The 14,339-nt window shown below is 49.2% G+C and overlaps 1 protein-coding gene across 1 annotated transcript; it reads left to right on the top strand.

Moving 5' to 3' along the window:
• The first annotated feature begins 627 nt into the window (after positions 1-627).
• WDR73 (WD repeat domain 73) lies at positions 628-14,060 on the top strand. The gene is made up of 9 exons (XM_044230113.1): positions 628-686; positions 1,206-1,273; positions 1,597-1,685; positions 3,069-3,157; positions 3,810-3,874; positions 10,103-10,267; positions 10,575-10,934; positions 12,385-12,677; positions 12,999-14,060. The coding sequence occupies exons 1-8, from the start codon at positions 646-648 to the stop codon at positions 12,618-12,620; spliced, it is 1,113 nt and encodes a 370-aa protein (XP_044086048.1). The 5' UTR covers positions 628-645; the 3' UTR covers positions 12,621-12,677; positions 12,999-14,060.
• Positions 14,061-14,339: the final 279 nt, after the last annotated feature.

Genomic DNA, 14,339 nt, shown 5'->3' with positions numbered 1-14,339 from the left:
CAAGATGAGGTTTTGCTTACCCTATTCCATTTCATCCCTATGCCAAGCTTTGAGGGGAGTGCCCAGGGCATACAAGGGAGTGAGCCGGGCTAGGATCCAGACCTAGCTGTCTGCTTACTCTCTTCTCTAGGCTTGGGTAGGGTTGCCAGATTTAGCAAGTAAAAATACAGGACACTCAGTTAAATTCTCATTTCACATAAACAATGAATAAGTTTTTCGTATGAGATGTCCTAAGCATTGCACGGACATACCCGAAAAAATTATTCGTTACCTAAAATTCGAATTTAACCAAGCATCCTGTATTTTATCAGGGCTTGACCCTCTGATCTGCAAATATTCGGTGATGAAACGGGCGGGTATTTGGCCCCCGAGGCCCCGTCCGGAACTGACATCCTGGGAGCCCCTGATTTTACGTCATTTTCCCCGGAGTTTTTGCCAGGAGCATCCCGGACCCAGCCCGGCAAGAGCACTGCACGCTGGTGAAGGCGCTCAGTCTCCTCACGGCCCCGCCCCCTGGCGTGGGACCACGCCTCCCAGCCAGAGCCGGCCGCGCCCAGTCCTCGCGAGAGGGCCGCGCCTGCCGAGGAAGGTTCCCAGAGGCGGAAGTGAGGCGACGGAAGTGGGGGTACCGGAAGCGGCGTTGCCATGGAGTCCGCGGAGGACTGGCTGGTGGAATCCTTGCGCTTGTAAATCTTGTGGGCCTGGGACGTGGGCTCTGGGCCTGGAGCCCGCGGGGCGGGCGGACGGGCGCCGGGTGGAGCGCGCAGGGAACCCCGGTGTGGGCTGGGCAGGCCTGGTCATGAGGCGGGGTCCAGCATCCGGGAAGAGGCACCTCCCCGTGTGCGTGGCCTGTGTGTGGTGCCAGAAGAGCGGTGGTCGTGGAAGATGATAACCTCCTAGGCGACCCGTTACTTTGCGCCAGCCTGATTGAGACTTTGAGCAAAAGGTCTCAGTGATCCCTCACATCAGCCTTGGGAAGCCCGGGATCTCTGGGAGTTGCGTTTTACAGATGAGGACCGAAGCTCAGGGATAGCTGTGACCGGCCTGGTCGCAGTCACACGGGGGCTATGATGTGCAACAAGACCTGCTCCCAGGTCTGCTTTGCGCCAGAGTCTGGGCCCCCACCGACCGAACCATGCTGCCGTCTCAGAGTTTTAACAGCTGTAGTGCTATGCACTGTGTGACATTGTTTCTTTATCATGCAGGTACCAAGATTTCCATGCATTCGACCTTTCCGGAGCCACTCGAGTCCTCGAATGGATTGGTGACAAAGGTGATCTGCCCTGCCTGGTTCTGAAGGAAATGGACTCTTACTCCTTAGGCTGGACCTCTTAATGCTAGCTCAAGCGGCAGGAACCCAACCCACACTTCTGGGAGTCTGAGGCCTCCTCTTGGTCTTGTAGCAATTTCCGCCCTGTGGGCACTTCACATTCCCTTAGTACGATCTAGATCCCTTCCATTCCCCAATACAACGCTGCATACCAGTAGTGGAGGAATTTACCTTTGCTTTGGAGGTTTGGGTGAAATTTCTGGACACAGCTGCAGTCCAGGATCTTTCTAGAAGTTTGGCACAGCTACTTCTGCTTCTTTTTCCAGGAGTCTTCGTTGCTGGCTATGAAAGCCTGAAAAAAAATGAGATTCTTCATCTCATACTACCTCTGAGACTTTCTGTAAAAGAAAACCAGGTAACTTGAAATATGAACACGGAATATATGCATCTACTTTTTATTCATTTATTAAACCTTTAGAGAGTTTCTCTGCCTACTAGGTGTCGTCCTGGATACTAGACAGAGAGAGGGACAAGCCCTGGTCCTGCCTGCTTGTGTCACAGGGAGGCAGGGATGCACAGAGATAAGTGCTACAGGATGTCTGAGGTTTACAGAGAGCTCCTGGAAGAAGGGGTCAGCTTTACTTTATCAAAAATAGATTTAAAAAAAATAGATTTAGGGAGTCATTGGCGTGTAGAGGGTGGCTGAAACCCTTAGAATGGTTAACATCACCTAGGATGACAGTGTCATGTATAAGGAGTAAAAGAAGACGATGCGTTAAGAGCAAACCTCAGGAATGGTTAGAGGAAGAGGAATCCCCAAGTACTAAGAAGGAAGAGTCTTTGAAGGAGTCTCAGAAAAGGGCAGTGTTTCAGAAGCCAAGAGAAGAGAATGTGTGAAGAAAAAAAGAGTGAGTAGCTGCGTGAGGTTGCTGTAAAATCACGCACACTCATCTGAGGACAGCCTGGCCTCTGTGGCCCTGGGGGGAATTTCCTACCTAGTGCTCTTGACCTTTCCCAGTCCCCACCACTGAGGCTTGAGCCAGGAGCTCCCTCACCCAGACTGAGCCTTGAAGAGACACCTTATTTACCTCCTACCTCTTACCACTGGCTTTTCCTCTTTTTTCTTGTGGCTACCTCCTTTCCTTCTGCTTCCATTCCCTCCCATGGAGAGAGTGGAGTCAGGTGGCTGAGAGCATGAACTTTGGTTAGACAGACTTGGGTTCAGATCCACAACATAATCCCTGTGTGACCTTAGAAAAGTTGCTGAAATTTCCTGTGCATTTGTCATTTTAGAATAGGGGTCATTACAGTACGTATAGGACAGGGCTGTTGTAAGAATTCAATGTGACAAAGTAGATCAAGCCCTGAACACAGGGCCTGACGCAGTGGACACTGGATAACTGGTGGCTGCTACATTTTTATTGCTAGAAGAACCCAGCTGACTTTCAGTGGGAGCTGGGAGGAATGGGGATAGGGTAGTTGACTGATACATTCCAGCTGTCTTGGATGAAGCTATGAAGCTTCGCTGACTCCTCTAAGGAGGCCTGGAGTATGACACTTGTGCTATAGTGAAAGGGCCCAGGGAAAGGTTGGGAGAAGGGTTTTGGATGTGCAGGAAGCCAGGAAAGCTGTGTAGGCAGCTGAGACCAACATTTACCGGTAGCAGCACACCGAGGTCCGGCGGGGAGAAGCATCTGTTGCCAGCGGGGGGGCTTCGTGCCAGCGTCTGACCCGGAGCTCATCAGAGGTTTGTCTTTGGAAAGCAGGCTCTCTGATGCTCCACCCTTTTGTATTTTAGGGCTTATGCCCAGAAAGAGATTTCAAGGTGTGCCACGGAGGGTTTTCAGACGCGTCTGTCTTTGAGCTGAAGCACGTGCCAGACACCAGGTATGGTCAGCTCTGTGACCCTGACCTTCCATTCAGGGTGGAATGGCTGGAACTGTCAGGGGTGTCCTGCCTCTTTAGCTCCGCCTTGACCCCCTACCCACTCAGCATGCAGGCGCACACGCACACACGCACACACACACACACACGGCTTTGGAATATTAAAAAAAAAAACAACAAAACATTGGTAGCTTGATGGTCCCTTGCAGACCACAGACCTTTGAACTAACGTAACCCGCAGGTCGCTGGAGTTGTCCCAAGGAATACAGAGTAGGAGGATGCCCTTAGTTTCTCAAAGAACTGGTGGTGGGGAGTTGGGACTAATTGTCCCAGCTGGCGGAGATGGAGAGTCTCCAGGTTAGGGTTGTGTGTTCAGGCTCCATGCTCGTGTCCTCTGGGATACATTATGCCCTGGGGATGCCTGGGCTCAGTCCCACGACCCTCCATGAGCTCAGGGTCTGTCCCTCAAGTGCAGGAAGCTGCTCCTCGTCTGTGAAATGAGGGTGACTGGTCTTGATGATCTCTCTGTGCAGTAAGCTTTCCTGGTATGGGGAGTGTAGGGACCCCATGCTGAGCAGGCCGGGAAGGGAAAAGGCTGGCGGGTATGTGGGTGAGCTCCCCACTGCTGGACTAATCCTCTGTCTGTTATGAATAGGTTGCTGGTAACCACTGGTCTTCCGGGTTCTTACCTGCACGTGTGGCAGGTCGCAGAGGACAGTGGTGAGTGAATCTGACTTGGCGGGGTTGGGTTGTGGGAAAGCCTGATACCTGTGCACCGTGGCTCCTAATCTAGGCCAGTTAAGAAGGAGTCGCAGAGCCAGGTGGGAATTAAAATGCAGTATCTAATTGAACGTGGGCAAAGATGAGTGGGCAAAGCTCCCCGATGGAGCTTCCTGTAACTTGCTTCAGGGATTCAGTTCCCCTCCCCAGTCCTAGGCTGAGCACCTGGTGTACTCCGTGCCTCTCCCCAGGCCAGGGCAGAGGCGAGGGCAGAGCTGGGGCCACTCAGGTGAGCTCACCTCTGGGAGAAGGAGGAGGTGGCGGTGGCAAGGAGGTCACAGGGATGGAAAATAATGAGGGAGCAAGAGGCACAACCTACCAGTCTCCCTCCTCATGAAGTCACTCTACTCCCTAATGGGAACAGGAAAAGGAGCCAGAAGTGTTAATCCTGTTCCCTTAGGAGGGAAGGGGAGCTCATTCACGCGGAATAGCCCTCCCTCCAGCAGTGGGCGTGCAGGTTTCCCTGCCAGGCAGGCACCAAGAGCCGGCAGCCCTGATCCAGCCCCTTCAGTCCCTCCTCCAGTTAGAGCATTGTTGGCCAGAACAGAATTGTGCCTTGGAGGCACAGGCCACTGTTCTTGGAACTGCCCTTTTGCTTGTGTGATGCTCCGCCCCTGGTCCCTGCACGGCCTCCCTTGGCTACTTCCTAGAGCCCGCTGGTAGCTGCTGGCTTCTCCCCAGGATGTGCTGATCCAGAAAGGCGGTTCTTGTGCTTTGGCAAGATCACAGACTCGGGGTTTTCCTTTGTTGTGTCCTCTTTGTCACTTGTCTAATGAATGCTGTAGCGTCCACTTTGTATCATTGACTTGCAGTTATGATTGTTTATTTTCTTATAATTGTATTGAAGTTCACACATTTTAAGCATACAATTCAGTTATTCTGGTACATTTAATTAATTGGGCAACCATCACTACAAGTCAGTTTTAGAACATTTTCATGACCCGAGTGAGATCTATTTTGCCACTTCCTGTTACTCCCCATTCCCACACCCTGCCCCACTAATCTACTTTCTGCCTCTGTAATAGATTTGCCTCTTCTGAACATTTCCTATCATGCGATGTGTGGTCTCTTGTATGTGGCTTCTTCCACTCAGTGTCACGCTTTGAGGTCTGCCCTGTCGTACCACGGGCGGACATCTGGTTCCCCAGGCACAGTCAGGACGAAAGGCAGGGACCCAGCATGCAGCCCTAGTTCCCTTTTATTGGCTGAGTAATATTCCATTGCGTGTGTGTGCTGCACTTGCCTATCCGTCCACCAGCTGTTGGCTGTTACCGTGTATGAGTCTCAGTGTGGACATGTTTTCATTTCCCTTGGACAGACACTTAGGAGTGAAATCGCTGGATAATGTGGTAAATTTATGTTTGATTTTTTTAAAGACATTTCCAAACTGTTTTCCAGAATGGCTTCATTATTTACGTTCCCACCAACCGTGTATGAGGTATTCTGTTTTCCCATATCCTCATCAACATTTGTTAAAGCATCCTAGTGACAGTGAAATTTTTTTCTCTTTGTGCCTTTCATGTCCATCTTTTTAATGACTAATAATATTGAGCATCTTTCCCTGTGCTCATTAGCCATTCATCGGTCTTCTTCAGGGAAATGCCTATGCGTATCTTCGTGAGAGAGTTTTGTTATTTTTTCCCACGCCCTCACAGGCTGAAGACAGTATGCGGTCCTGGGCCCTTTGATATTCTGGATTCACTGTACATTTAATAGATACTTGTTCAGATTAATCAATAATCTGCACAAGGTAACAGTAATATTAATAAGCATACTGTCCTCCAGGCACTGTACCAAGGACTTTCCGTGACTGATCTCATTAAATTCTGAGGAGTCTGAGAACAGACCATCCCAGAGAGGCTGAGTTGTTGAAAGACACGAAGATAGTAGCCTGACCTGGCCTTGGGTCTGGTCTGACGTTAGGGTCTGCTCGGAACCACATCTGGTGGTAACTATATTAAATACTAATCATTGATCTCAGTGCGGGTGTAGGGGCTCTGAAGAAAAGGTGGTAGGGTATTTACTGAGCAGCAGCGGGGTCTGTGCCTCCATTTCGCTTCGAGCTGGTCCCTGGAGGCAGATCTGTCAATGATGGGGAACATTTATGGGCTGGCTGCTGGGTAGAGCATGGGACGCTTGATCTGGGGGACGTGAGTTTGAGCCCCACATTGGGTGTGGAGCCTACATTAAAAAAAGAAAAAATTGTTCTTACTATGATTTGTAGCAGTAGTTAACATCTCATTCATTCAGAGATACTCGCTGTGAGCTTCTGATGTGTCAGGCAATGGGGAAGGCTCTGGGGATTACAACAGCAAGCAGAAGCCTAGATGCTCCTTTTTTCTTGGTGCTCATATTTGAGCACATATTTTGCCCATTTTTTTATTGACTTTTTCGTCTTTAAGAGTCCTATAAGTGTTTTTTAAATTTTATTTTATTTTTAAATTCAATTAATTAACATATAATGTATTACTAGTTTCAGAGGTAGAGTTTGGTGATTCATCATTTGCATGTAACACCAGTGCGCGTTACATCACGTGCCCTCCTCAATGCCCCCAGTTACCCCTTCCTCCCACCCAGCTCCCCTCTTGCAACCCTCAGTTTGTTTCCTAAAGTCAAGAGTCAAGTTTATCGCTCTCTTTGATTTCATCTTGTTTTATTTTTCCCTCCCTTCCCCTATGATCTTCTATTTTGTTTCTTAAATTCCACATATGAGTGAAATCATCTGATAGTTGTCTTTCTCTGGTTGACTTATTTAACTTAGCATAATACTCTCTAGTTCTATCCATGTCATGGGAAATGTTAAGATTTCATTTTTCTGATGGCTGCATAATAGTCCATTGTATATATATACACACAACATCTTTATCCATTCATCTGTCATGGACATCTGGGCTCTTTCCATAGTTTGGCTATTGTGGACATTGCTGCTATGAACATTGGGGTGCAGGTGCCCCTTCGGATCACTACATTAGTATCTTTGGGATAAATACCCAGTAGTGCGATTGCTGGGTCGTAGAGTAGCTCTGTTTTTAATCCTATATATGTTTTGCTAATATTTTCACCCAGTCTGTTACTTGTTTTTTCGTTTTCTTAATAGTGTCTTCTGAAGCATAAAAGTTCTACATTTTTGGGGAGGTCTGATTTGTCAGAGTTTCCTCTTAAGAACTGTACTCTTGGTGTCATATTTAAGAAATCTTTACCTAACCCACAGATTTTTTTCCTCTATGCATTGTTTTATTTTCCCCCCAGTTTTATTGTTTTCATGTCAGCATTAAGCCTGTGTTAGACTTCCCCTTTGTGTATGGTGTGAAGTCACCTTTTTGCCTGTAAATACCCAATTGTCTCAGCGCCATTTGTCAAATAGCCTTATCTTTCTCCATTGATTTGCCTTGCTGCTTTTGTTGAAAGATGGTTGCTTAACCATAAATGTAAGGATTTATTTTTGGACTCTCAGTTCTCTTCCATTGATCTTCATGTCTGTCCTTAGGCCAGTAACTTGTAGTTTTTTATCTTTGCCTGAAAATAGGCTGTATGCGACAGTAGTTGTTTAAAGATGAGAGGGAGGGGAGTCTCACTAGCCCTGTGGAGGCACCCGGAGCTGCCTTCTGTGCTGCCTTTTGTCCTGACGGTGCCTGGGGTACCAGGTGCCGCACAGAACCTCTAGCCCTAGGCCCAGGGGAGCTAATGGCCCAGTGGGGCTTGCTTTGGCACTCCTATGGGAGTAGCAAATCAGATCAAGAGTTCTCTTTCTGGGGTGCCTGGGTGGCTCAGTGGGTTAAGCCTCTGCCTTCGGCTCAGGTCAGGATCTAAGGGTCCTGGGATCGAGCCCCGCATCGGGCTCTCTGCTCAGCAGGGAGCCTGCTTCCCCCTGCCTCTCTGCCTACTTGTGTTCTCTCTCTCTCTGTGTCAAATAAATAAATAATCTTCCACCAAAAAAAAAAAAAAAAAAAGGAGTTCTCTTTCCCTAGATAATAGTGCAGAGCCTAGGGAAGGTCAGCCAGCTGTTTTTCCAGAAGCCAGAATTTTCCAAAATCCAGGTGTTGACCCACAGCTTTGATGTCTTGAAAACCTGATTTTGTCAGCACATTCTAAACAAATGTGTTTATAGAGGCAGACACACTCACCAGACTCATAAGACTGCTGTATAGACCAGAATACAGTTTTATTCGTTCATAAATGAAAAAATAAGTATCCCTGAAATTAGACTATTCTAGATCTTTAATTCTTTGCCTATAGAAGACCTGACCTCACCAAAGACTGCGTGATAAACAAAACCATAACAAGAGGAATCAGCTCAGAGGTTTCCAAATTGTGTTTTCACACGCAGTCTTCAGCACAAAGTATAAAGCTTGTGAAGTCAGTGCTGCCCAGGCCTTGTGCCATCCAGGCCCCTGGAGCAGCATCTGAGGCCTTTTCTCTCCTTTTCTCTCCTCACTGGGGCTGTGGAAGCCTTTGAGACAAATACATATCTGAAGGTCTCAGCTGAATGTCACCTGCTGTAGCCACTTTGAAGTTCAATGCTCAGTCTGGTGTGGCTCCCTCTGCCCTGGACAGGCCTCAGTGTTTTCTTTGCCTTCATGGCCGGACAGCCCCCTCTCTCAAGGACACCACCATTCCTTAGCTGTGTTAAGGCATTTGCTCACTCCTGCAGGTGTGGGCGCTGTTCTGGTTCTATAGGGAGTGTGCCTACCTCTGACCTGTTCTGTGTTGGTGACTCCTCAGACACAACCTTCTTTTATGGCCAAGTTCTTAGAGGTGCCTCGCTGTGTCTTTTGCTTTGATTCCCTAGTCATTTCCATTTTCCATTTGAGGTTGGTTTGCTAAATGTGGTATGGATTCCCTGGAGGAGGGCATTTTACCACAGGCTAGAGGGAGGAGGACGAGGAGACCTTCAGGAGGCTCTGAAATTTTCCACTGCATCTTTGAAATAGGTCTTTGAAGGCTTTTCCTTGGCCTCCTCCTTTCCCCTGTCAGAGGACGGATCGTATCTGAGACCCGTGCCCTGGCTCAGAGCAGTAGGTCTCGTGGAGTCTGTCCAAGCTCCTTAGAGTGTGTGGAAAGGGAAGAGGGAGCTGCTCACGTGCTGCCCAGGAGGGGCGGGTTTGACTCACAGCCTTGCCGGCACTCCCCAGACTCAGATCCCAAGCTCGGCTGTCATGTCTGCTCCAAAACTCCACAGCCCACGTTGAAGGAGCGGTTGAGTTCAGCAAGTCCGGATCAAGGGCACTGAGGGTCTGTGGGTCTTCGGAGGAACACCCAAGGGCCTTCTGCATTCTAGCCCCAGCCAGACATGTGCCCTGTGCCCTCCTTGGATGGGAACCATTTCAAGGGACTCGTTGCCTTGTGCCTGCTTGCCAAGCTGTGCTAGTATTCCTTCTCGTCTCTTCCTTCCTCATCCTGACTTTCACCTGTGCTTTAGAACTAGAAAAATAACTAGGTGTCCCTTCAGAGAAGTGGTGACCAAATAATGAGCCTTTCTTGGAGCCAGAAAATACAAAATGGAAATGTGCATCTCCCGGAAAGTAGTTTGTGCAGCAAATGACTTGTTCTGTTCCGAGCTCTGCTGTAAACGGCTGCCACCAAGAGAAGCCTCCAGAACACAGGGGCGAGAACCAAGCAGGCTGAGCAGACACATGTGTCCTTGCTCCTGCCTGATGCAACAGTGCCATGGAGCCCCCCCGCCCAGTCTCCATTTGGAGACATCGGCCTCGTGACCTCCTGCTTGTCGTCTGCAGGTCGCTTGAGGCCATGGAACATGTGTTTGAAGAAATACTATTAGTTCGTGAACTCTGTACCTGTTATTTTCACTTAAGGTGTAAGTGACATCCTCAGTGCATTCTTTGCTTTTTTCTATCTTTATGTGTTCTTTGTAAAACTATGAAAAGCCAGACTGCTCTTGGGGTTTTGAGATGGCCGCTGTGATTCATTAGCTCCCATTTGCAAAACTGTTTATAAGACAAATTATGAAGGAATTAAAGTGCTACTGACAGTTTCAGTTTTAGAAATGTGAACGTAATCCAGGGCGTTTATGTCTCACGTCCTCTCTTGCCAGCTGTCAGCCCCCTTTCTTCCTTGACCTAAATGTACAAGGAAAGGCTGCTGGCTGGCCTTGTAATATTTCAGGCCTTCATCGGCACCCCGGATTTTAGCCTCTTGTGCTTCCCCCAGATGTCCTTCAAGCAGTCAGCACCATCGCTGTGCCGGAGAAGGAGGGCGGTCTCTGGCCCAGGGTGGCCATCTTCTCTTCCATGGCACCCGGAGTCCTCCACGGGGTGAGGCTCCGCAGTCTGAAGGTCGTGGACCTGGAATCCCAGAAGACCACATACACCTCAGGTACCGCTTCTCTTCACCCCTTGCCGGCATCTCCTGCTCACTCCCGTCCTCCTCAGCCACATGAAGAACTGAGTTCAGCCACCTGGCCAGCTGCTGGGGGAACCAGCTGGATGCGAGGCAGGCCCTGGCCTCAAGGGGCTATGGTTCTGGGGCTGGAGGAGCCAGTCCCAGGGACCAGGGCCATCCCAGCTGGGTGGAGCGTGGCAAGGTGCCGGGGGTTGGTGGGAAGCTTCCAGAGGAAGGGGCGTGTGACCGGTCAGATTCCTGTGATTCTAGCAGCTTTTCTCTGTGACCCTCTGTCTTCCAGGAGTCAGTGACAGTGAGGAGCTAAGCAGCCTACAGGTCCTGGCTGCAGACACCTTTGCCTTCTGCTGCGCCTCAGGCCGCCTGGGGCTTGTTGACATCCGCCAGAAGTGGGCGCCGTCAGAGACCATCAGCCCCAGGGCTGGGGCTGCTGGAGGGAGGTGGTGTGCCGAAGTTGGGGGTCGGGGCCCTGGGCCGAGCATTGCCAGCCTTGGCTCAGACGGGCAGCTCTGTCTCTTTGATCCCCGGGATCTCAGCCATCCTGTGAGCTCCGTCCAGTGCTCGGTGTCTGCACCCAGCCCTGACCCAGAGCTGCTGCGAGTGACTTGGGCTCCAGGCCTGGACAACTGCTTGGCCATTTCAGGTACCGCTGAGCAGTATTTGGTGTCTTGTCACTTACCTCCCAGGGGACCATACAGTGCTCGGGAAGGAGACTGCAGCCCTATAATAAACTTGGCCCCAGAAGTGACAGTCGCTTCCAGAGAAGCTCCAGACCAATAGTCCAGGTTCTTCCAGGGCAGGCCCTTCCCCGTTCTAGCTACTCAACTTCCACATGGGTATCAGACCTTTCCTACCTGAGCAGGAATTCGGTGCTGAGGTTGGTCAAGAGGCGTGCAGACAGTGAGGCACTAGGACAGTGCTGGCTGGACCAGCAAGAGGCGAGAGGATCACAGAAGTGCTTCTTGGACTGCTTGCTTCTCGAATTCCAGCAAGCTGCTAGGTCAGCAGGCTCCTGGGTCTGGCCTGGCAGTTTCTAGCTGAATGAGGGTGTCTAATAATGAGGGTATCTAAGAGTCCATGGGAAGGACCCATGGAAGGGGAGAGGTTGAAAGAATAATCGAGAGAGCAAGAAAGATCATTGATAATGGCAGGATCCAAAAAGGGCAGAAGGAAAGAACCAGGCTCGGTGGAGGAACTGTCTCTTTGGTAGCAAGAAGACAGCAGGATAGAGTGCGAGTGGGTATAGCTAGGTCATGGGGGACATGTGGGCGCTCCTCTGTAAAGGCTTCTGTTTCTGCCATCAAGCCAGAGGCAAGGCCATCTGCCCAGAGGGATCTGGATGCAGAGGGATTAGGCTTTGAAGCAAGTGGAGAAGGTTTGAAAGAGTCTCTTAAGCCTCAGTTTCCTGGGGAGAATAATAGTACCTGTTTCATGCAGTGGTGAGGATTAAAAGAACGCTTGTCCAGGGTCAGCCTCGGGCCTGACACTTCACAGATGAACAAAAGAAGTATACCGTCACTGCCTGACATTAGGGGCATAGCTTACGCCCCCGTCAGCTGGCCTTATGTATCTTTTTCTTTTTTAAGTAGTTGCCACCCAATGTGGGGCTCAAATTCATGACCTCAAGATCAAGAATCAGATGCTCTACTGACTTAGCTAGCTGGGCATCCTGGCCATAAGCGTCTTGTTACTATTTGATTTCTCATCCTATAACCTGTTTTGGTGCCAGAGAGCAAACTTAAAAATTAGGGATACCTGGCTGGCTCAGAGTGTGAATTCTTGATCTCGGGGTTGTGAGTTCAAGCCCCATATTGGGCAGAGAGGTAACTTAAATAATAAACAATAAAAATTACTTTTCAGGGCTGCCTGGGTGGCTCAGTCATTAAGCATCTGCCTTTAGCTCAGGTCGTGATCCCAAGGTCCTGGTATCTAGCCCCGCTTTAGGCTCCCTGCTCAGCAGAAAGCCTGCTTCTCCCTCTCCCATCCCCCTGCTTGTGCTCCCTCTCTCATTGTGTCTCTCTCTGTCAGATAAATAAAATCTTTTTTAAAAAATTACTTTTCAGTGTCAATCCTCTCTTCTCGTTCTTCCTTAGGTTTTGATGGGACAGTCCAGGTCTATGATGCCACATCTTGGGATGGAGCGGGGAGACAAGTAGAACCTCTCTTCACTCACAGAGGTCACATCTTCCTAGAGGACAATCAGACAGACACTGCTCCACTGGTCACTACCCACACGTGGCACCCCCACAAGTCACGGACTCTGTTATCGGCAGCGAACGATGCCTCCCTGCACGTGTGGGACTGGGTGGACACCCGCGCGGCCCGCTGACTCCGGCATCTTCCTACCCAGGCCTGGAAGAAGAGGAGGAGCTGCTGTAGAGCCAAGGTACTGACTTGGGTCCCTGTTACCAGCCAGGTGGCCTTGGGCAAGTCAGCCAGCTTCTCCTACCCTCAGTTCTTTATTGGTAAAATAAGAATAGTAAGAGCTACCTCTTCTCTGGCTTGTTGGGAAAATTAGAAGTGATGGATTAAAACACAGGATGCCTAGCACAATAAATACTTGGTAGCTCCTGTTAGATCCGGGAGCCCCATTTCCCCCCAAGTGTAGAATGACAGTGTTTATCCCTGTCTGTATTCACAATATCAGAGTGAAGATTGAAAAAAACCAACAAATGTTATAAACGTGTTTTGTGAATTTTTTTTACAGAACTCAAAATGTACAAGGGCCAATAAAAATGAAAAAAGAAGTCAACTCCAGTAGGAATGAAGGAAATAACAATTAAAACAAGATGATGTGCTTTTTTACCTACCAAGTTGCCAGATTGTCGAACAGTGCTTTGGACAGCCGATGGAGGGGCCCTGATGACCCAGCTCAGGGGGCAGGAAGCAGCAGTGTGGTTCCTGCTCCCAGCAGGACACGCAGCCACGTCCAGTCGAGTCCGAATTTGTGTGTCCAGTCTCCTGGTAAATGGCTGTTAAAATTTTCTAATCTTTCACTGTTATACATAGTGTGAACAGCGTTTGTACCCATGGACAAAAGCCTGTAGGATAAACTTCTAAAGTGAAAATTGCTGAGGCAGAGGCTGTGCGCATTTTGAGGTTCTGTAAATCCTGTCGGTGTGCCCTCGCTGGGGGCCGTGCGGTTTGTGAAGGCAGCAGTGATGGGTGTCTCTCTGCCCTCCCCAGCCGAGTGACTCTAGTGGCTGCCTTTGCTGGTCTGATCAATGAAAAATCATTACTTGTAGTTTTCGTCTGTACGTCTTGGATGTGTGAAATTGAGACTCCTTGTGTAGTTAAACATTCAGAGGCAAAGATTTCTAAAGATGAGAACAGCCGGGGTGAGGAGATAGGCATTCTCACCAATACGCCTTGCGGCAGAGACTGGACCTCCCCCGACTCTTCAGGTGGTTTGCACTGGGGCATACCTGGCCCCGGGTGGTGCTTTCCCATGCCTGCCCCCAGTCTCCCAGAGAAATTGACCCAAGGGACATTTCTTTTTGGTAGCAAATCTTAAAGTGTATTCCTATTAATAGAATTTCTCACTGGCACATCTTTTAAGGAATTTTCAGCAAGTTAGCTTTTGAAATTACTTGATTACTCATCAGTTTGGGCTCTGAGTTCTTAAAAAAGAATTTTGTTGAGATATAATTCACATACCCTACATATAATACACACACTATACAATTCACCCATTGAAGGTTTCTATTTGGTGGTATATTACTAATTTTTAAAGAGTATGGTAAAATATATGTCACAATTTGCCAGTCTTCTTCATTTTTAAGTATTCATTACGTAGAATTAACTACATTCACCATGTTGCACAACCATCACTATTTCTAATTCCAAAACTTTTCTGTCACCCCAGACAAGCTCTGTGACCTTCATGGGCTCTGGTTTGCTGGCCAAACCAGTGGGCACACTTGTATTCATCAGCTCGGGCCGCCCTAATGGAACACCACAGATTGGGGGCTCACGCAACAGGCAGTCTCTGCTCACAGTCCTGGAGGCTGGAAGTCTAAGATCCAAGGGCCAACACGTTTCTGAGGCC

The sequence above is a fragment of the Neovison vison genome, chromosome 13 (genome assembly GCF_020171115.1).
Source record: "Neovison vison isolate M4711 chromosome 13, ASM_NN_V1, whole genome shotgun sequence".
Classification (NCBI taxonomy): domain Eukaryota; kingdom Metazoa; phylum Chordata; class Mammalia; order Carnivora; family Mustelidae; genus Neogale; species Neogale vison.
Note: the sequence above shows the minus strand (reverse complement) of the source record. Positions and strands in the feature narration are given on the sequence as shown.